This window comes from Bos javanicus, chromosome 10 (genome assembly GCF_032452875.1).
Source record: "Bos javanicus breed banteng chromosome 10, ARS-OSU_banteng_1.0, whole genome shotgun sequence".
Lineage (NCBI taxonomy): Eukaryota > Metazoa > Chordata > Mammalia > Artiodactyla > Bovidae > Bos > Bos javanicus.
Window position 1 is genome coordinate 3,377,822 of NC_083877.1, and position 23,821 is coordinate 3,401,642.

General features: G+C 40.8%; 1 protein-coding gene across 6 annotated transcripts in view; it reads left to right on the top strand.

Annotated features, from left to right (window-relative positions):
* Positions 1-23,821, top strand: part of KCNN2 (potassium calcium-activated channel subfamily N member 2) — a 508,283-nt gene that overhangs the window by 449,483 nt on the left and 34,979 nt on the right. For all 6 annotated transcript variants that reach the window (XM_061429915.1, XM_061429916.1, XM_061429917.1 and 3 more), the window contains one exon: positions 16,069-16,210. In XM_061429915.1, coding sequence (XP_061285899.1) covers positions 16,069-16,210 — 142 coding nt within the window. The remainder of the gene's footprint in view (positions 1-16,068; positions 16,211-23,821) is intronic.

The following is a 23,821-nucleotide window of genomic DNA, read 5'->3' on the forward strand; positions in this document are numbered from 1 at the left end:
ATCTATGTTCATCACACAGAGAACTCTGCTTTTATATCCAGCTGTCACACTTGGCTTCTATAAGCCCCATTGTGCCATGTTAGCAGAAGGAAATGTTGCTGGCTTAGGAGATTCATATTCAGTTAGTGCGATTTAAGAGGAATAGAGTTGAAAGAGATCATTTCATTACCAGTGCTTGTACTGAAGAGATGAAGAGGTGACTGACAAGCATGACACAGCTAAGCTTAAGTTCACGAGTTAGGTGATTGTTGTAATCCTGACCCCTGATGGCTTTTGGTTACCTGCTTGTAGCCCAAATGCAGAGGTCATTTTCCAACCAGGTTTCCATTTGCAGTATTCCTTTGTATTCTTGAATTCTCTGTATTTAAAAAAAAAAAAAAGTGACTCTCACCTATTTGGGAAGCAAAAATTATGTTTCTTTGGGGAAGAGGTGCCGTATCTGGCACCAGTCTGTTTGTTGAGCCGAGTGTGTCACCCACTTTGCTGAGTGTACGCTCTCCCACATTGCTTCTGCAGGTAATACACATTCAGCCAGCAGATTTTTAAAAATATTTATTGATTATTTGTATGTGCCAGGTCTAGTTGTAGCGTGTGGGATCTTTCAGTTGCAGCACCTGGGATCTCTAGTTGCAGCATGTGGGATCTAGTTTCCTGTCCAAGGATAGAACTTGGACCCCCGGTATCGGGAGCGCAGAGTCTAAGCCGTCTCAGCCAGCAGTGGTTTTGATTACCATTTTAAATGCTGAAAATACTAAAAACTGAAGGTTGATATAAGACTTTTGAGTTGGTTCTGTTTTTCTTGTTTTTTCTTTTTCTGGAGTAGTTGGAAACAGTAGTAGGAACTAGCAGAGGCTGTGGACTATATTTGTGCATGATGGTAGAAAATGAGCCTGATTTTTAATTGCTTTAAGTCAATCAAGTTTCCGAGTTTTGTGGCTCATGCAGTGATTTTTCTCCAATCATTTATTCACATTTTCCAGAGTTTCACTTGCAGTAATTTCCACTATTTCTTTACTCACGTTCTCATTTTCAGCCTCTTTTTTCCACGTTACTCTCCTCTCCTCATCATGTCTTTGCTCTTTTATTTCGCTTGTATAAAGATATGTTTCCTAGGCTTAAGGAGACATATAGTTTCTTTTTTTTTAACTTTTTCTTTTGTATTGGGGTACAGCTGACACACATATGTGCACCCCAAGGACTCCCCTCCCATCCAGGCTGCCACATAACTTTGAGCAGCGTTCCGTGTACTATACAGTCGGTCCCTGTTGGTTACCATTTTAAATATAGCAGTGTGTCCAAAGACATGGTGTTTCTATTGCAGACCTCTGAGATCTTTACATAGTGGAGGGCTGACAGCATTGGTGACAGTGAGTCGGGCTTGAGGATGGTCTTTTTCCACACAGAAGTCCCCCCTCCAGGAGCCTAGACCTGGGTTTTAATTCAGTGCATGATGCTTTGGCATTGCAGTCTACATTTAAGCCACTCATGCTCAAGCAAGCAAAGTACAATTAGCAGGCCTTTGAGGATGAATTTTTAAAATTGAAGTGGGAAAATTTAACTGGCGAGCCTTGCGATGGCCTTCTCAGAAAGTGTGCGGTCCTGCTCCTCAGCCTCGCTGGAGTCACCATGAGCTTAGTGTTCTTGAGAGCTGTCCCTGCTCTCTTCTCAGTGTGGTGGCATGGTTTTCTGACTCCACTCCTTGTCGGCTCTCTCTCTCTCTCATAAAACGACATTCAGGAATGTTTTCTAGAAACATAGCTTGGAACTATGAAGTGCTGGAGGCTAAACGGCTTGTCAGCATTGGTTCTAAGTAGGAATTTTCATTTGCTGTATTTTGAAAACTAAAGCTTTAGAATCTATTCATGATAATTGTCTACTGTTGATGTGGCAACTTAGAGCTGGGCTGATTGGGGTCACTGGGATATATTCTTTTTCAGTCGAATTGGAGCCTTAAACAGACATCAGAAATTTCTCAGGAATGTGTAATAGATGATAGGATGCTGAAATGTACTTTCCCATTGCTTCCCCCACCCCAGGATGGAAGTACTAGTGTGGGAGGGAGGGAGAGAGACTGGGGAGTCAGAGAACAGAGTGTCATAGAAAGGTTGCGAGGTGTTTTCTTTTTCTTTTGTCTCATTCAGACTTCTTACTGAGCATCCCTCTTCTTCTTACTCTCCTTGTCTTACAGACTGATCTCCTCTCACCCCAGCTCCTTTGGCTCTGCCAAGATAGTGCCTGCCTTACTGCTGCTTCCCCCTTCTTCCTTCCCCAAGTCCTCTTTCTGCCCTTTACCACTCAGTGGTATTAGCCCCTGTGCTCATGACAGTGGCAACAGAAGGGAGCAAAACTAAAAGCTGCCTGTGCTCAGAAAAGCCCTGTTTGCCACCTTGCCTGTGTGCAAGAAGGCACACTTGCAAAAGCAGTGACTTTTCTGTGTCTGCTTTTACACAAACGGAGAGGGATTTGGTCAAGTAGAAAGAAGCACAGTCGTTATGTACTCATCAAGTAGTGTGGGGTTTGCGCTCCGTGATCTCAGTGCTGGCAGCCATCCAGGAGGTTCTCGTGACAGTGGGAAGGGGGCTCAGGCGTGAAGAACCACGGCTCTGAGGAAAGGACTGGGGCAGGGGCAGTACCTCTGGATACGGAGCAGCGCTTCCTGGACTTGCTCTCAGGATGAGTCAACAAGACCCTGACATCTGTGTCTGCAAATGCTGCTTCAGCTCCAACATGGTTAGAAAAATGCACAGGGATTTTTGTTTCTTACACATTTACAAGGTACAGTGTGGCATTTGATCTGGAGAATCTCAGAGGGGTGAAACGTGAAAATATGCAGCTACCTTAGATTGGATCTAGAATGGAATGTGTACCCAGGCACACACATACACACACACTCAGACACACCCAGACACACACACCACACACACACACACCCCCAGATACACACACACCCCACACACACCCAGACACACCCAGACACACACACCACACACACACACATCCCAGACACACCCAGACACACACACCACACACACACACACCCAGACACACACACACTCAGACAGACACACACACCCCACATACACCCCACACACACCCAGACACCCACACATACCCACACACACTCATACCCACCCATCTCACACCCACCCACACCCACACACCCACGCACTCACCCACACCGACACCACACACACTCACACCCACCCACACCCCCACACTCACCCACACCCACACACCCACACACACACCCCCCTCAGATGACGCCCCTAACTTGCTCCGTCACACCTGAGGCTGCTGGTATAGGAGTGGCCCCAGCTTGTGTATATCAGTTGTAGCTGCTCTTTCTTAAACGGAACAATCTGTGCTTCCAGGATGATGCCCACGACAGGGGCTTTTGCCTGAAGGCAATCCCAGGGAAGTCCCCTCATAAGCTGATTGCACTGGTTGGGCCAGGCAGTTCAGTTCAGTTGCTCAGTTGTGTCCGACTCTTTGCAACCCCATGGACTGCAGCACGCCAGGCTTCCCTGTCCATCACCAACTCCCGGAGCTTGCTCAAACTCGTGACCATAGAGTCGGTGATGCCATCCAACCATCTCATCCTCTGTCGTCCCCTTCTCCTCCACCTTCAATCTTTCTCAGCATCAGGGTCTTTTCCAATGAGTCAGTTCTTCGCATCAGGTGCCCAAAGTACTGGAGTTGCAGCTTCACCACCAGTCCTGCCATGGAATATTCAGGACTGCTCTCCTTCAGGATGGACTGGTTGGATCAGCGGGGGCAGCCGTGGGGATAAACTGGTGTGGCACTGCCACCTAGTGACTGCCCGCCCGCTGCTCTTCCCAGAAGAGAAGTGAGTCTCTGTGGGCTGTCAGCCTGGTAGAAAACTGCGGTGGGGTGGGGGCTACGGGGTCTTCTAAAACTGCAGCCCTCCGCCCAGGCCCTTGTAGACGTGTTCTCTCTGCATCAGCAGAGCCTGGGGTATGTCAGACAGGAACTGTATTCCGTGGTTTTGGTAAGGAAAGGTTTGATCTGGGGCTAAGAAGTCTTGGGCCTGACCAAGTGTGGTTCCATGGCCGTCTGCAGGTGCCCACCTACCCCTTAGAGGAGCTCACAGTGTGTGGAGGATGCTGGGCACATCGCAGGCACAGAAGGAATGGAGGTCGCCCAGAAAAATGAAAAGAACTACTGGTTGGTCGGGAAGTTTGTAAACAAGAAGGGAAGAGAACCTTGATGGAAACGCAAGCCACGATTATAACATTGCTCTGGAACTTGGTATTTTTATGATTGCCTGGGAAGTAGCTGCGGCTTAAGAGTATAATTTGTGCCAAATTCCATGGTTGTCAGGTTTCAATGCTCTCCAGATGTGTGGAAATTAAGCTAGCTCCAGATTTTCTGATGGCTATCGCAGAGACCCAGCTAACCTCCCTGGAACTCTGGACCAGTGGTTCTCACTGCGGGTGGTTCTGCTCCCCAGGGCCATTTTGGAGAAGGGTTTATTTTTTCTGTTACTGAGTGGGACCACAGATACTCTGTATTGGGTTTGTATGGGACATTCCTACCCAACAAAAAATTGTTCTGTATCCCATTTGACATTAGACTGACTTGTTGGACATTCTACGTACTAAAAGCCTATTTATAATTTTCTTAGATTAGACCTATATCCATTTAAAATGTAACATAATTTTTGTGCTCATTTGTAACATATACTTATTTTTTAAATAATGTTATTAGTGTGTGAATTGAGAGAAAATTGTCATTTGTTTTATTTGGAATTTGACCAAAAGTTTTTCACATTTTAGAAAATCACATTAGGTATGATCATGCTCTGTGGCATTTAAATTGCCAGAACTACACGCTTTCATAAGCCTGAACTGTATTCAAGTCTTATATTAATACATATAGGTGCAAGCAACTGACTGCTTCTTAAGTCTTCTAGGTTAGCCTTGCCTGAGTATTTCCCTTCAGGGAAATCTCTCATGATGGACACTTGTGCCCTGGGGTCTTTCTGCACATTCATTTTTAGGAACCTTTAATTTCTTAATTTCTATGACTCTCTAACCTGGAAGTTCTTTCCTAGGGCTGGGCATATTTCATGAGCCCTTTTTATCAAAAACAGCCTGAATGCTGATAAGTCTTTTCAGGTCTGTTTAGGGTATGTTGAGGTAATATTGTATTCCTGTAAGTTTTTAACATAGATAATTGTCAAATAGTTATATATGTATAAGAACTAAGATTGTTAGCTTATTGACAAATGAGTCATTTCTGAACTCACTTATTCAAACAAATGAAAATACCTACATGAATAATAGAGAGTAAGATAATAAAACATTTTATCATCTTTTCAGGGAAATGTAAGGAATGTAATTCTTCAAATTTGAAAATCGATGGATGTTCTATTAGCCCCTCTTTTCCTTCAGGGCCTTTGACCTTTATCTCAGAGGAAGCTCGTGCTCTTAGGCCGACATACCCAGTGAGGCTCTGTACTCAAAGACCAGTCTTCTGTGGTCTGTATCGCGAATGAAATTCTTTCTTTCTTTCCCTTACACACACACATAGACACAGACACACAGAGACACAGAGGAAAGGGAAAGGGAGGGGAAGAGTAGGGGAAAGGAGAGACGAAGAGAGAAATGTTTAGCTCTTTGACTTTTCTAAATTAACAGAAGAGAGGAAAAAATTCCAAATGTACAAGGTTAAAGTGTGGGTCGCTCAATCATGTCTGACTCTTCGCGACCCCATGGACTATAGCCCACCAGGCTCCTCTGTCCATGGGATTCTCCAGGCAAGAATACATGAGTGGGGTGCCATTTAGGAGCAAAATAAATTCAAAGTAGAAAACTGATTTTGATGTTTTAAAGAACTACACAGTTAATCAAGATTGAATCTGCCTTATGCCCAGATGAAAGTTAGGCTTAACAGGTAACATTGTATGGCCTGTATCTACTGCGTGGCTCTGGATACTTATTGTATTGAAGGAGGTCTATCCTGGGATCCCCAAGGTCCTAAAATCATGTCTGTTTTCATGACTCAGTGATAGGGAAGAAAGTAGGAGTATGAGGAAGGGGTGAGGAGCAGGTCACATCCATTGGGCCAGTTCAAATTCTCTGACCTGGGGGGATTTCTGTAAGTCGAGTAGTTTTATACATATAACTAAAGTGTTTTCACTTTAGAGCACCCTTACTCAGAAAGGATTTTAGTCAAGGGTTTGGACCTTTAAAATCTGAGTCTTCAACTGGCAGGCATCACAATATCAGCTTCATTGTGGACATGAAGTAGATCTGGACACCACTGCTTGACCCATATCCCAGTGGGCTGCCCAGTGTTCCCACAACTCAGCACTGAGTTAGATGGAGTCATAGGTGCACATCTGTATTCTGAAGGGGATCACCCCTGGCCCAGGAAGCTTATCGCATAGAGAATTAAATATGCCTCCTCCATGGGCAGGCAGAGCAGAGAGAACTAAATGAACTAAACACTCCTGTTTAGTTCATTCTCCCAGATTCTCCATCCTTCCCCTGTGGGAAGATAGACTGCCTCCCTCCCCCCAACACCCCCCACCACACACACATGTTAATACAATTAAATAATGTTAGAGGGAGAAGGCAATGGCACCCCACTCCAGTACTCTTGCCTGGAAAATCCCATGGACGGAGGAGCCTGGTAGGCTGCAGTCCATGAGGTCGCTAAGAGTCGGACACAACTGAGCGACTTCACTTTCACTTTTCGCTTTCATGCATTGGAGAAGGAAATGGCAACCCACTCCAGTGTTCTTGCCTGGAGAATCCCAGGGACGGGGAGCCTGGTGGGCTGCTGTCTCTGGGGTCGCACAGAGTTGGACACGACTGAAGTGACTTAGCAGCAGCAGCAGCAGCAGCAGAGGTAACCATTTATATATTTTTAAATTTTATTGAAATACAGTTTATTTGTTGTGTTTCTGCTGTACAGCAGAGTGACTCAGTTATACATATTTATATACTTCATATTTTCCACTTTGGAGGCTCCTCTGTCCATGTGATTCTCCAGGCAAGAATACTGGAGTGGTTGCCATTCCCTTCTCCAGGGGATCTTCCCAACCCAGGGATCGAACCTGGGTCTCCCGCATTGCAGCTGAACTCTTTACTATCTGAGCCACCAGGGAATCCCTGCCATATCCTTTTTTTTCACATTCTTTTCCATTTTGGTTTATTACAGGATGTTGAATATCATTCCCTGTGCTATACATGAACCACATCTTGTTTATCCATTCATCTGTCAAAAGACATTTAGGTTGTTTCTATGTCTTAGCTATTGTAAATAAAGCTGCTATGACCATAAGGGTACATGTACCTTTTTAAATTATAGCTTTGTGTGGGTATATGTCCAGGAGTTGGATTGCTGGCTTATATGGCAACTATATTTTTACTTCTTTTGAAGAACCTCCATACTGTTTTCCATAATGGCTGTACCAATTTACATTCCCACCAGTACGATAGGAGGGTTCCCATTTCTGCACAGCCTGTCCAGCATTTGTGATTTGTAGACTTTAATGATGGCCATTATAACCAGTGTGAGGTGGTATATCATTTTAGTTTTGATTTGCATTTCTCTAATAGTTAGTGATGGTGAGCATCTTTCCATGTGCCTACTAGCCATCTGTATGTCTTCTTTGGAGAAATGTCTATTTAGGTCTTCTGCACATTTTTGGATTAGGTTGTTTGATTTTTTTTTTTTTTTTTGGGGCTGTTGAGTCATATAAGTTGTTTGTATATTTTGGAAACTAAGCCCTTATTGGTCATGTCATTTGTACCTACTTTCTCCTAGTCTGTAAGTTGTCTTTTTGTTTTGTTTATGGTTTCCCTTCTTATACAGAAGCTTATAAGTTTGATTAGGTCCCCTTTGTTTACTTATTTATTTATTTTAATTTCTAGTGCCTTGGGAGACTGACCTAAGAAAACATGGGTATGATTTATGTCAGAGAATGTTTCGCCTCTGTTCTCTCCCAGGAGTTGAATGGCATCATGTCTTTAAGTCATTCTGAGTTTGTTTTTGTTGTCTAGTGTGAGGGTGTGTTCTAACTTCAGTGATTTACATGCGGCTGTCCAACTTTTCTAGAGATTTGAAGAGACTATTTTTTTCTCCATTGTGTATTCTTGCCTCCTCTATTAAAGGTTAATTGTCCATAGGTGTGTGGGTTTATTTTTGGGCTGTCAGTGCTGTCCCATTGATCCACATATTGGTGTTTGTGAGGCAACCATTTTTAAGGTTTAGCTGTGATCTGTTTTTCCCCTCTGTAACTTTCAAAGTTCTCTCTATTCCTCGTATTAAAAATCTAGGATGATCCCTCTCTGCATAGGTCTTTTGTTATTCTCTAGGAGTCCCTTGGACTGCAAGGAGATCCAACCAGTCCATTCTAAAGAAGATCAGTCCTGGGTGTTCATTGGAAGGACTGATGCTGAAGCTGAAATTCCAATACTTTGGCCACCTCATGCGAAGAGTTGACTCATTGGAAAAGACCTTGATGCTGGGAGGGATTGGGGGCAGGAAGAGAAGGGGACAACAGAGGATGAGATGGCTGGATGGCATCGCCGACTCAATGGACATGAGTTTGAGTGAACTCTGGGAGTTGGTGGTGGACAGGGAGGCCTGGTGTGCTGCGATTCATGGGGTCGCAAAGAGTTGGACATGACTGAGCAACTAAACTGACCTGAACTGACTGACTGGTGCAGATACTAAGTAGACCTTTTCTTTAGAGATGCCTGCCTTCCAGTTTTCATGGAAAATCAAAGAAATTTTTTTAAATTCCCTTATCTTTCCTTCCACTTCTCTATTCTCCTTCTGAAAAGTTAGTTATTAGACCCTCTGTGTTCTCTGAAAATACATCTTTTTTGTTCTCTTTTTTTCCCTTCCCTTCTCTTTTTGTCCTACTGCCTGGAAGATTTCTACCAGTTTATATTCTAATTGTATTATGATTATTTTTTATTATAATTTTAAGGTTTTTTAAAAGTTCCTCTTTTTTTATTCTTTAGTTGCACTCCTTTGTAGCATCCTGTTTCTTTTTATAGATTGCATATTTTCCTTTAGCTCTTTCATGATGTAGCATAGAAAGTGCAGGAATCCCACATCCTGTCACTCTACGTTATCTCTAGATTCTTCTTATTTCTTCCTTTTCCCTTATTTCCTTCCTTTTCCCCTCCCATTTTTTTGGCTGTATATTTTTATAGAAAGTATACTTCAAATGTGTACTGATCATTTGTTATTCTTTCATGTTCCAGACTGGAAATTGGAAGCTTTGCATGAGGAGGGAGCTGGTGAAATTCTCTGTGGGATATATAAGTGAAAAGCTGCATTTTTTATTAGAAAACCCTTCCTGTGATGAAAGTCTTTTTACTGAAACAGTTCTGTTTCTCCAGAGAGAAACATCCTTTCTCTGTATTAGTGAGTTCTAATATAGGGTCATAAGCGGGGAGTGAAGAAAGGAAGTTAGGAATGTTGTTCAGCTTCAAAACTTGAATTTAACTACCATGTTTTCAGATTCAAACATCTTTCCTGACCTTAGCTGGGCCCTGGCTCAGAATCTCCAGTCTTTCCTCAGAGAACAAAACTCTGTCTCCTGTTAGCTGTCTGGCAGTACCATGCAGGGGCAGGCACCTGGGCATCTATTATTCCATATACTCAGACATCATAATTTCTCCTGTTTTCAACTTTGGACCTTACCCACTCATTGCATGGTTTCTCCAAGTTGTAAACTTTCCATGGATTGTATAATAAGCTATGCCTTTAAATTGTGAGTATTTAGGCCATTTATATTTAATGTGGTTACAGATATGCTTGGGTATGCAAGTCTGGCTACTTGTTTTCTATTTGTCCCATCTGTTCTTTGCTCCTTTTTTCCATTTCTGCCTCATTTTGGATTGCTTATCTTTTTTTCATTCTATCTTATATCTTTTACTAGGTTATAACTCATTACTCTTTGATATATTATTTTTGATTATTCTTTTAGGATTTATAGCGTACCTATACACTTAGGTATACTATAACTAAATTACCACAGTCTTATCTTCACCTGATATTCTGTCGCTTACTACAGTCTACCTTCAAGTGATACTGTACCACCTTACATACAGTATTTTCACTTCTCGAACCTTACAGTTTTATCTGCACATACTGATCAGTAAGTAGTTGGCTGAAAAATCAAGGAGACCTCTCTACAGTTCTCTGGATCTGTCTCTGTGCAAATGTTTCCTCTCTGGTTCTTGGCCCTGTAAACTCATGGTCTCTGTGTATTCCCAGTTCTGTCCTCAATTTGGGAAGACCTCTGGGCTCTGCTGATCTCCATCCCTGAGTGACATTCTGAAGCCTTTCCTGAGGCGTGAAGCTGGGGCCCTTTTACAACTCACTTCAGTTGTTTACCATCTCACAGGAGTCACTGTTCTTTGTTACTAGATTATGTTGTGGTAACTATTGTTTCAAATATTTTTTCTGGTTTTGTAGTTGTTTTAGGAAGCAGTGTAAATTCAGTCCTTTGTTGTTCCATCTTAGCTGGAAGCAGAATTCCCCATGTACTTTTGTTTGCGTAAAAATATGATAGTTTGTATTCTCTGATTTCTCTCTTCCTTTTGTTCTTATGGGTTTATATCTTTTTCAATTGCCCTACTATCATTTTAGTGTTATTTCAGGAGAGAATGGTGGATTCAGGAGAAAGAATTGATGGCAGGTTGATCACATGAATGTAAATCTCCGTAATACTTCTCACCATTTAACTGAGGCTGACATTTGAGGTCAGAGCTGACAATTAAGGTATTTTTGCACTCCATAGTATTAATAGTATGTTTAATAGAAAAGGGTTAATGAACATAGTTTATAAGCTGTAAATCTCCATTGTTGAATTATTTTTTACATGCGTAAAACTAACTTATAAGTTGCATACAGATCTTGGAACATAACTGATAAGTCCGATTCATACTGATTGAAGGGAAAGACTCATTTCTATCCCCTTTTCGTATCTCTATATATGTGATCCTGAAGGCCTAACATGTGGCTAAGGACAAGTCAGTTTGAGAAAAAATGTTTCATATTTGTCATATTTGTTAATTCAGTAAATCCCAATTTCCTGCTATATTCTTTTAAGTGAAGATAAAACAATGAGTAAAGCATAATCTTTGTCCTCAAATTCTTTATAATTTAGATTCTTGGGGCCTGTTTATTAAGCTGAGCATATGTTATATGCCTTCTGGGCCACGTTGACATTAATGGCATGAGAGATACCTGTAAGAGGCTCCTGGTATACAGAGAACGGACACGGTACTCTGTGGTCCAACCCAGAGTACCGTGCTAAAATTACTATGTGGAACCTGGAATAGAGGAATTATGACCAGATTCTCAAAGTACAAATCAGGGCTAGGAAGGTGGGGGAGGGTTTTGTTAGGCAGAAGGAAATGTACCTGTAGAGAAAGAGCTGGGGAGGGGATGGCATAACTGCCCGCCCTTACTATAGCCAGAGCTCCTGTTGCTTATGGAAAGGTGCTGTGGGTGGGGCAGGAGTTCTGGGTAGAGACCATCTCATTCAGAGGGAAAAATTCAGTAATGCCCTTGGAAAGATCACCCTCGTGAACTATAGCAAATCTAATGGAAAACTGTCATATTTGTGATTTCAAAAATAGTGATAGATCCACAGCCAAGAGTGAATGAAGAAATGAATGGAAACTAAGAAAATAAACATTTTCTTCTTTTAAAACCTTAAAGCTGATCTCACAAGCTTTAAGTCTTTGCAGCATGCAGTTCTGTAAAACAGTTCACGAAGTCCTTTCCCTAAACCCTAGAGCCCTTATTTTAAAAGTTTGAGATCATCATAAATTCCTTACACTAATTTTAATCTTCTTTAATATGTCTTAATTAAACAAGCATTCATATTGATTAGAATTTGAAATTTGCCCCATGAATTATTTTTTCAGGTCTTTCCCAGAATAGTTCTCCTTGTGGAGAAGGTTGGAATTATCTAAGTAAGTTATTGAAGTGAAAAACTGTAGGAAATATTTTGAAAATGTTTAACTATTTAAATTGTGTATATTAATCATTCACAATGGTGTCACTCTGCATTTATTCAAAACCTGGAAGTGTTCTAGGCAATGTCATCCTGTTGATAAGTCTTAATATTTGTTTCTGAGTTTCCAAGAAAGAAACTTTGATTGTTCTAATAGTAGCTAATGTGGTCCCTAATTACCTTCCTCTTGTTCACTAGTCATAAGTATGTCTGAAATGTCACTTAAACATTAGTATGAAATATTATTTTTCCATTCTAAGTTATCTTTAAGGCATGTTAATTAGTTAATAAGGAAAAAAAAAGGTAATTTACCCTTGAACCCCAAGCCATTTAAATGCCAACTCCTAGAAAGTTGTCTGTTTCTAATTAGACCCTTCATATAGCAATACAGTGTCTGACCCAATAGACTTGCATAGCATATAACTGCTGCTGCTGCTAAGTCGCTTCAGTCGTGTCCAACTCTGTGCAACCCCATAGATGGCAGCCCACCAGGCTCCCCTGTCCCTGGGATTCTCCAGGCAAGAACACCAGAGTGGGTTGCCATTTCCTTCTCCAATGCATGAAAGTGAAAAGTGAAAGTGAAGTCGCTCAGTCGTGTCCGACTCTTTGCAACCACATGGGCTGCAGCCCGGCATATAACTAATACTGATTAAATGATATAATGGCATAATACTTGAGGATGGTGAAGAATTGAATAAGGATGGGAGAAATTTGTATATTTTAGACGTGTGTATTTATTAAATGTAGGCAACTAACTTTCATTGTAACTTTCAAAGTCATTAAGTGCTCTATACTTTGAAAACCAAATCAAAGCGCTTCAGGAAGAACAGATGACAAAGATTTTCACACCTTTGCCCAAGCTGAGGAGACTGACCTGTGCGCCCCAGCAGTGAAGGCCCCTTAAAGACCTTTGTTTACAGTACAAAATCTCAAACTTCCTCTTTGTAGTCACTCTACCAGAGGAACAGCATGTGCCTGGCAAGTAGGCAGGTATGTGCTAGTCACTCATGATGTAGCAAAAACTTGAGGATATCACTCAGACGTGGTCACGTTTTCTTCGTGGCTAGCGACTGAGAACACTTTGTTGATAATGGGTAAAGACCATAGCTGTCTCAGCCAAAGATTGTAAATAGAGAAAATGCAAATTCAGTGCTGAACACATAGTGAGGCCTCAGCAAATATTTCATCTGCATCAAGGAGTCAGGGCCATCAGCTCCTAAACGTATTGGATCTTTATGTAAATCGTGCTTTGTTAGGAAGGAACTTTGTGTCACAGCTGAAAATTGAATAGGATGGGAAGCTTTTGCCTCCCCTCTCCTGTGTAGCCCACACTCATGCCGAGGTAATGTATTCTCTGTTTCAGGCAATTGCTTGATGAGGACTGTTCATAGAGAGCCTCAATATTGTGAGTGGATTATAATCCAAAGCGTGCTTCTGAGGGTCCTTTTTGAAATAGAAACTACATTCTCCCATGGCACCCCCATCACACAGGCATCTCAGCCTCCCCAAGCAGCCCACAGAGCCTGGTAGCCCACGCGTAGCTGAGCTCTCACACGTGTCACATCATTCTGCTTTTATGTGCGTGTTATTTATCAGAGGTTCTCAGAGGAAGCACACTCATCTATCTTCCTTGAAAGTTAGGAATACATCTTTTAAAAAAAAATTGAAGTATAGTTGACTTACAGTGTTGTATTATTTCAAGTGTATACCAAAGTGATTCAGTTATACATATCTATGTTTTTTTTTTCAGATTCTTTCCCATTATAGATTATTATAGTTCCCTACTATGTATGTTCTTTATCAATGCTATTTATGGTAGGCCTTATTATTTATCAGTTTTATTTATGGTAGTATGTATCTGTTAATCCCAAACTCCTAAATTACCCCTCCCCTCCCCTCCTCTTTCATAACCATGAGTTTGTTTTTTGTGTCTGTTTCTGTTTTGTAAATAAGTGCATTTGTTTCAATTTTTTTTTTCGATTCCACCTATAAGCAATATCATATGATATTTGTCTTTCTTTGTCAGACTTACTTTACTTAGTATGACAATCTCTAGGCCCACCCAGGTCACTGCAAATGGCATTATTTCATTTGTTTTTTTGATTGAGTAATATGAGGAGTAAGGCTTCCTGGTGGCTCAAAAGGTAAAGAATCTGCCTGCAGTGCAGGAGATGCAGGAGACATGGGTCCGATCCCTGGTTGGGGAAGATCCGCTAGAAAAGGAAATGGCAACCCACTCCAGTATTCTTGCCTGAGAAATCCCATGGACAGAGGAGTCTGGTGGACTACAGTCCATAAGGTCGCAAAGTGTCAAGCGTGACTGAGCATGTGTATCTGTCTATCTGTCTGTCTAATATGAGGACTACATCTTGACCTCCCTTTTGGCAGAGACAGCCTCTCCACTCAGCCATCCTGGGAAGAGGGGACTCTGCCTCTGAGTCACGATGGCCGTTTCCTGGAGCTGAGCGGTGAGGCTGCTGTTCTCCTGCCACCAGAGACTCACAGCATGCTGCTCAGCAGGGCTGGCTGCTGCATACCTGCCCTTCCCTTTTCTTTCAGAAGATACGGCAATGCCATCACACCTCCTTGCTCTGGGTTTCTACTCACTCCAGCCAGGGCTTTCTCTTTCCTAGCCAGTGTAACAGGAAATACCATTTCTTAGCTTCTCTCTTGTTTGGAAGCAAACAAAAGAGTGTAAAAGTGATAAGCATAGGCCATTCTGTGTCCGAAGACAGAGATAAGACCCACTGTCTCCACTGTCAAAGGGACAGCACTACAGGGGAAAGCTTATACTCTCTAACCTTTCTGCACTTTGGGTTATGGCAGAAGCCTTGGCATGAGATAAAGAACAGAAAAAAGAAATCTCAGAGGATGTAATGGCGCAATGTAGGTTGTGTATGGTATCAATCCTGGGGCTCAGGTCATGGGGAGGCTTCTTGTCTCCACAGCTCTGACGACACAGATGGTTGAGCTAAAAGGCAGAACTGAGTGAATGCCAGCTTGGGGGTTATCAGCATGCTTCAGAGACCAAGAAACAAGGAAGGGGAAGCTGTTCCTAGTGGGCTCTGGGAGCTGGGAAGAAAGGGTGGTCCTTAACACAAGTAGAGTGAAGAGTACGGAATGCCCATGACTGCAGCCCTGCGTGAGGGCCACCCTGCCCACGACTGTGCAGAGCACACATCCAGGGCAAGTTCCTCCCGGGTGACAACTGGCATGGCCTCACGCTTGTATGCGTGAAGGATGGTAGTGCCCCACAAGGGGCCCGGGTTACTGTTTAACACCGGTAATTCAAGAAAAACATTGTAGGATATCTCTTTCTGATATAAAAACCTTCCTCCTCGCTAGAAAAACTTGACACCTTCTAGGATAACCAGGATAAACTACATATCTCTCCTTTTGAATACAAACTCTGTGTGTGTAACTCATGAGGCAATGACTTACATTAAGCTTTAGTTCTGGGTGTGGACTGTGCAATCAAAGATATTTTTCCCATCTTCAAGGAGGACGACCAGTACAGGACAATTACAGTCTAGTCCTGTGGGAGGGAGCCCCCAGGAGGGGCTGGGAGAAAAACAGAAGAGGCTCCTGACTGAACTGATTTTGAAGGGTCACCATTGGCCCACTAGGGAATCAGATAGCAAAGGGGACACCACAGCTTCTCCTGATACAGAGAAGAGGAAGGAGATTGGGCACCCGCACATCGTCCTACACACTGGGCACATCAGTGAACATCAAGGAAGGAGGGCATTTTTGTGAGCAAAGAACAGGACTCAGAGATAAATGTGCATTAGTCAACTAACACCAGTGATAAAAGCTATTTTCATATTTTACAGCTTCCCTTTCAAATTATTTTTAAAGTTGAAGAAATCCTGATGTCTTTCACATTGCTTAGGTAGAACCCCAATTTTACTTATAATAGTGAGCTGTGAAAACCTCTAAATAGAGCATTTTGTAGAAGCCACTTAGTAAATTCACTGGATTGAGTCAAACTGCCCTTGGCGGCCCTCCTCTAGACTAATTATAAAGGACTGGCTTTGTTTGCTATTTTTCAGGTACCATGATCAACAGGATGTGACTAGCAACTTCCTTGGAGCAATGTGGCTGATATCAATAACTTTTCTCTCCATCGGTTATGGTGACATGGTGCCTAACACATATTGTGGGAAGGGAGTCTGTTTGCTCACTGGGATTATGGTAAGTGTCTTTTCACTGTCCGTCTCTTTTATGAATACTCACGAAGGCACTTAGTCCATTCCATCTATGTGTAAAGTCATGGTAAAATATTTGATTTCCCAGCAGCAGAAAGGCAGCATATATAAGTCAATTTTCTACTGGAAGAGAACATCAACAGTTTTCATCCTTTTTTAATTTAAATGAAATATAGTTGTTTTGCAGTGTTGTTAATTACTGCTGTATAGCAAAGTGATTCAGTTATACATGTGTGTGTGTGTATATATATTCTTTTTTAATATTCTTTTCCATTATGGTTTATCATAGGATATTGAATATAGTTCCCTGTGCTGTACAGTGGGACCTTGTTGTTTACCCACTCTCTATAAGCTCATGTCTTCTAACCCCAGCCTCCCTCTCCACCCCTCTTCCAAACCCTTCCCCCTTGGCCACCACAAGCCTGTTCTCTATGCCCATGCTTCTGTTTCATAGATAGGTTCATTTGTGTCTTATTTTAGATTCCACATATAAGTGATACCCTATGGTATTTCTCTTTCTCACTTAATATGGTAATCTCTAGTTTCATCCATGTTGCTGCAAACAGCATTATTTCCTTCTTTTTAATGGCTGAGTGGTATTTCATCAGGTATATATACCACATCTTCTTGGTCCATTCATCTGTCAGTGGACATTTAGGTTGTTTTCATGTCTTAGCTATTGTGAATAGTGCTCATATGAACAACATATGAACAAAGGGTGCGTGTTTCTTTCTGAGTTATAGTTTCATCTGGATATATGCCCAAGAGTGGGATTGCCGGATGATATGGTAATTCTAGTTTTAGTTTTTTGAGGAGTCTCTGTATTGTTTTCCACAGTGGCTGCACCAATTTACACTCCCACCAGTAGTGTAGGAGGGCTCCCTTTTCCTCACACACTCTCCAGCACTTGTCATTTGTAGACTTTTCAGTGATGGCCGTTCTGAATGGTGTGAGGCGATTACCTCATTGTGGTTTTGATTTGCATTTCTCTAACAATTAGTAATGTTGAGCATCTTTTAATGTATCCAATGGCCATCTGTATGTCTTTGGAGAAATGTCTATTTAGCTCTTGTGCCCATTTTTGAATTGTTTTTTATTGTTGTTGAGTTGTACAAGCTGTTTGTATATTTTGGGAAATTAATCCCTTGTTGGTGGCATTGTTTGCAAATATTTTCTTCCATGCTGTAGGTTATCTTTTCATTCTGTCTATGGTTTTGTTTGTTCTGCAAAAGCTTATAAGTTTGACTAGGTCCCATTTGTTTTTGTTTTTATTTCTACTGCCTTGAGAGACTGCCCTAAGAAAACTGGTATGATTTATGTCAGAGAACATTTGCCTATGTCCTCTTCTAGGAGCTTTATGGTGTCGTGTCTTCTATTTAGGTCTTTAAACGATTCTGTGTTGATTTTTGTGTATGGTATAAGCGTATGTTCTAATTTAATTGATTTACACGGGGCTGTCCATCTTTCCCAACACCACTTGCTGAAGACACGTTTTCCCAGTGTATATCCTTACCTCCTTTGTCAAAGGTTAATTGACGGTAGGTACGTGGGTTCACAGTTTTCATCTTAATTTGCATCATGAAGCTCCATTGAGGAGAGAGTGCTGCTGGATTTGCTTTTTGGGATGAGCAAATTTGATCTTAGAGCTTCAGCTTCAAGGTCAAGAATTTCTTTACGTCTGGATTCTGCCATTTCCAATTTGCCAGGTGAACTTAAATGAAATCCTCTTCTCTGAAATGTACTTTCCTCATCTATAAAATGTGGGCCATGAAAACTATCTTGAAATGTATGAAACAGTTGAAGAATAACACTTTTTCAATTAAATAGTGTTTATCATTTTAGTGAATATTTCTTTTTTATTATCTCAATTACAGTGCTCACCTAGTAACTAGAAATAGAGCAAAAAAAAGGACAAACTGTCTCTGTACTTCCTTTCATGGAGCTTATAGGTGACCACTTTTTTTTTTTAATAATTAACACCTTTTTTAATAATTAACAAATGATTGTTAATTACGTTTTTGACAAGTATGTGAGGGACTAAGACTTCTGATCAGATTTGGGCACTAAGGGAGAGGAATGGGATCTATTCAGAGAAAGAAATCCCTGGAAAGTTGACTTTGAAACTGAGATGGGAAAGGGTGGTAGCCAGACAAAGTGTCAGAGAGGAAGGGCATTCCAGGGAGAGGAAGAGGTTTGTATGAAGAAAGTGAGGCCAGGGAGGGACTTGGTATGTGGACACAAGGCCGCTGGGTCAGGAGTGTCCAGAGTGAATTGGGAAAGAGACACAGGGCTGGGAGTGGGAGGCCAGATCTTATGGAGCTTTAGAGTGAGGTTTGCTTCCTGTCGTGGCATGCCACTCTGCTGGGACACTGAGCAGGCTCAGACATGTTCCTTGTCCCTTACTCACCTGGCCAGGACCGGTGTGTACCATTTACTTTAGATGTAAGAAAATGGAAGGCTATCAAATTGTCTAAAATTTACTGCCATGTGATGTGAACTTTGAAATGTCTGCCCCAGATGCTCCAGTTTTAGTGACTTGGGTTCTCCTCATTCCTTATCTGCTTCTTCAGCTGGGTTACAGCAAAGAGCATCATCCTGGTGCTGGTTTGGTTTCTGCCTACAGAAGGATGTGAGCTAGCACTGGGAGCCCCATAGGCAGGAAATGCCCAGAATGCCTCAAGCCAGGCATCTCTGCCCAACGCCTCCACTGTGTCCACCCCAGGTTGGCACGAGAGAAGCAGGCTCTCAAAGTGAGGACCTTTGAAGCATGGCCAGGGCAGTGTGTACCCTTGTAGCAGCTGCTTAAGAAGATTGTTCAAAGAGCGAGAACTAGCTGGAAGGACTGAGTGTCCATGACATATACAGAGTAGGAACATTCTTCTCCCACTTGGCAGTACTGAACAGCTAGCTGTGAAAATAAAATCTGGGGGCTCATTTTAGGGTTACCAGTTGTAACAAGATGACCATTTGTGGAAAATATAATTTAGCATTTTTTGCTTGTAAAAGAAAATACAGTTTCATGAATTTTAGTAATTTTTATTACAATTGATATGGTCCTTTATGATTACTCTTGGATCCCTTTCTTTTTCCTCAAAAGATGGCATTTTATTATATAGTATAATGCTTTGGGAAATAAAATGTGCATGGGTGTATTTTTGGAGGGCCCATAACAAGCCCACAAGGGACATGAATGACGCTATTTATACACACAGAACTGGTGATTGCAGAGTTTTTCCCCTTATGCTTCTTAGAAACAACTTCTTTGGCATTGGTTTTTGGCAAGACATCCACTCTTTTATTCTTGAATCAGGTATGACTCAGGGTTTGTACAAACCACTTCATTTGCCATGGATCAGAGCCAAGTTTGAGGTTAACCTTGCCTGGCTCTTGTAATACTTTTATCTTTCCTTGATTTTTTCTCCGTCCCTAACATCTCAAGAGCAGCTCCTGCAAAGTCTCATCTGACAGCACAAATCTTTTATTTCATGCCTTAAACTACTTCCTTGCTTAAGTTTCACTTGTAATCTTACTTTGTTTTTAGAGAATATGTTCTAAGCCACTTGATATATATGGACACAAAAGTATTCCATGCAGGGAAATTCACACTATCTTCCCTGCTGCTCTCTGAGCTCCTGCTGTAAACTTCAGTCCCTCTGTCCTTAATCTAAGGAGCTCCATTCCATTTCCCTCTTAAGAACAGTTTCTTAATTAACTTGATAAGAAGTTGTTTACTTCATATAGAAAAATTGAGTGCTATTTGACTAATCTATTTGCAAAACTGTATACAGTGGCATAGTCTTTATCCACTGGCCAAGCAAATTCACACAGACTCAGGCCACAAAGCAGTGGTCTGGGGGTGCTTCTGGGTAGTTGGTTATAGCCCATGTAAATTTCCTGGGGATCAGGAGCCTAAGCATTGAGGTTACCTAGAAACTGTACAGAGAGTGGCTGATAAATTTAGTTTCCTAAAAGAGGTTTTCTCAGAGTTTGTATAAAAGGTGAGTTTCCTTTAGATGAACTGTTTTAATTTTGTCAGACATCTTTTCTTTTTTTTTTTTTTGCCTTTGATCACATGAAATTTAAATACCAGTTTTTTGCATTGGAATTGCCTAAGTCAGATATGACTTGCTTTTAATTTCAGGCTCTTTTATTCATTTTTTTTTTTTTCTTTCTTCTTCCAGCCTATTCGCCCCTGCACTTTTGCAATGCATGTTTAGATAAAATGTACATTGTCACGTTTCTCATGAGTCATTGCTCCGTGTTTCTCTGGTCTTTGATAAACTGTGAAAAAGAAGGACAAGTCACAGCAGCCCTGGGAGAGCGCAGGGTCAGCCCTGAACCGTCTTGCACATCATCTCTGAAGCACTGAGATTCCTTGTGTTCTTTTGTATTTCAATTTTCTTGTTCTTGTGTTTATGAAATTTTGATAGAATTTATACTCTATGTGATTGTTTCACTTTGAAGCATGTAATATACAGTTGATCTGAATGCTAACGCCTGCAAAGCTTTCCCATTTCAAAAGTGTAGATATAAAGAAATTAGCAGTGCATGTTTTCTTCGTAAAGCTAATGAAAGTAATGAATTATTTCATAGAATCTTAAATATTCACATTTCATTGGTTAAAAACTCAAAATGAAACTGTCATTTAAAAATTTTAAATAACAATTTATATCATGAATTACTTTGGGGAGCCAAGGACATTAAGAAAAGCTCATTTCTGCTATGGTTCTTGGCAGAAATGTATTGTTAAACCATGAGGGAAGAGAGTTTCCATAATATTTCTAAGAAAGAAACAAATGGTCTTATCAAAAAATAACTTCTCCTTGGCTGAAATGTAAGTTGTAAATCCAAGACAATCATGGAAAGATTTTAAAATAAATTTTAGGTTGTGTTTACAATGCTATGTAAAGATGATTATCAAAATATTAAAACAAGGGGTTTTATATGTTAAAATGCCTGAACAAGAATTCCGTTGTGATAGATCAAATGAGTCAAGACCTAACTAATATTAGAGCTGATAAAACAAAGATCTCTTCCCTTTCCATGGGTCTTATTTTAAAAACACAAGATTATAGAGCTGCCTAATAGACAAAGTCCTCATTACCCTTCAAGAGAAAACCACTGAGGTTGTCATTATTTGTCTTTTTCCTTATTCTTCTATCCTTCCTCTTTTTAAAAGAATTTTACTCAAGTGTAGTTGTTTTACAATGTTGTGTTAATTTCTTCCGTACAACAAGGTGACTCAGTGATGCATGCACACATATTATATTGTCTTGTTATAATCTGTCACAGGATATTGAATATCGTATAGTTCCCTGTGCTATGCAGTAGGACCTTATTGCTTAGCCATCCTGTGTGCAATAGTTTGCCTCTGCTAATCCCAAACTCCTAATCCTTCCTCCCCTATCCCACCCTCTTTGACACCCACAAGTGTATTCTGTATGTCTGTGAGTCTGTTTTTCTTTTGTAGATATGTTGATTTCAGTCGTATTTCAGATTTCACATATAAGCGGTATTATATGGTACTTGTCTTTCTCTTTCTGACTTACTTCAGTATGATAATCTCTAGGCCCATCCTTGTTGCTGCAAATGGCATTATTTCATTCTTTTTATGGCTGAGTAGTACTCCATTGTTTATATATACCACATCTTCTTTATCCTTTCATCTGCTGATGGACATTTAGGTTGTTGCCATGTCTAAGCTATTGTAGATAGTGCTGTTCTGTACATAAGGATACATGTATCTTTTCAAATTGTAGTTTTGAAAATATATATGCCCAGGAGTGGGACTGCTAGATCATATGGCAATTCTACTCCATAGTGGCTGAACCAACTTACACTCCCAGCAATAGTGTATGAGAGTTCCTTTTCCCTACACCCTCTCCAGCATTTGCTATTTGTAGACTTCTTAATGATGGCCATTCTGACTGGTGTGAAGTGGTACCTACTTGTAGTTTTAGTTTGCATTTCTCTAATAATTAGCAATGTTGAGCATCTTTTCATGTGCCTAATGGCCATCTGTATGTCTTCTTTGGAGAAATGTCTGTTTAGCTCTTGTGCCCATTTGTGGATTGGGTTGTGTTTTTTTTTATTAAGTTGTATTAGTTGTTTGTATGTTTTGGAGCCAAAGACCTTGTCAGTTGTGTCATTTGCAAATATTTTCTCTGACTCTGTAGGCTGTTTTGTTTATAGTTTCCTCTGCTATAGGCTTTCCTTGTGGCTCAGCCGGTAAAGAATCCACCTGCAATGTGGAAGACCTGGGTTCAATCCCTGGTTTGGGAAGATTCCCTGGAGAAGGAAAAGGCTACCCACTCCAGTATTCTGGCCTGGAGAATTCCATGGACTGTATAGTCCATGGAGTCGCCAAGAGTCAGACACGACTGAGTGACTTTCACTTCACTTCATTTCCTTTGCTGTTCAAAAGCTTGTAAGTTTGATTAGCTCCCTTTGGTTTGTTTTTGCTTTTATTTCCATTGCCTTGGGGCACTGGCTTAAGAAAACATTGGTACAATTTATGTCAGAGAATGTTTTGCCTATATTCTCTTCTAGGAATTTTATGGTGTCTTGTCTTATATTTAGGTTTTTAAGCCATTTTGAGTTGATTTTTGTGTAGGGTGGGAGAGTGTGTTCTGACTTCACTGATTTACATGCGACTGTTAAACTTTGCCAGCACCACTTGCTAAAGAGAATGTCTTTTCCTCGTTGTGTGTTCGTGCCTCCTTGTTGAAGATTAATTGCCCATAGGTGTGTGGGTCTATTTCTTGGCTCTGTATTCTGTTCCATTATCTGTATGTCAATTTCTGTGCCAATAGCATGCTATTTTGACTACTGTAGCCTTGTAGTATTGTCTGGAGTCTGGGAGGGTTATGCCTCCAGCTTTGTTCTTTTACCTATAAGGATTGCTTTGGCAATTCTGGGTCTTTTGTGGTTCGATATAAATTTTAGTATTATTTGTTCTATTTCTGTGGAAAAATATCATGGGTAATTTAATAGGGATCACATTGAATCAGTAATATGACCACTTAAAAAATATTAATTCTTCCCACCCAAGAGCACGGGATATCTTTCCATTTCTTTGAATCATGTTTCATTTTCTGTATTAATGTTTTGAATTTTCAGCATGTAAGTCTTTCACCTCTTTGGTGAGATTTATTCCTAAGTTTTAGTGGGGTTTTTTTGGTGTGATTTTAAAAGAGATTGCTTACATTCCCTTTTTGGTATTTCATTGTTAGTGTAAAGAAATGCAACCATTTTCCTTATGTCAATCTTTTATCCTGCTGTGTTGCTGAATTAGTATATCAGTTCTAGTAATTTTTGAGTGGAGTCTTCAGGGTTTTCTTTGTATATATTTTACATGTCATCTGCATATAATGACAATTTTACCTCTTCTCTATGAATTTGAACACATTTTATTTCTTTTTTTTTGTCTGATTGCTGTGCTTAAAGACTGCCAATAGTTTTTAAAGAGATGTGGTGAGAGCGGCATCCTTGTCTTGTTCTAGATTTTGGTAAGAAGGCTTTCAGCTTTGAGTATTATATTGGCTATGGATTTGCCATAAACAGCTTTTACTATGATGAGATATATTCACTCTATACA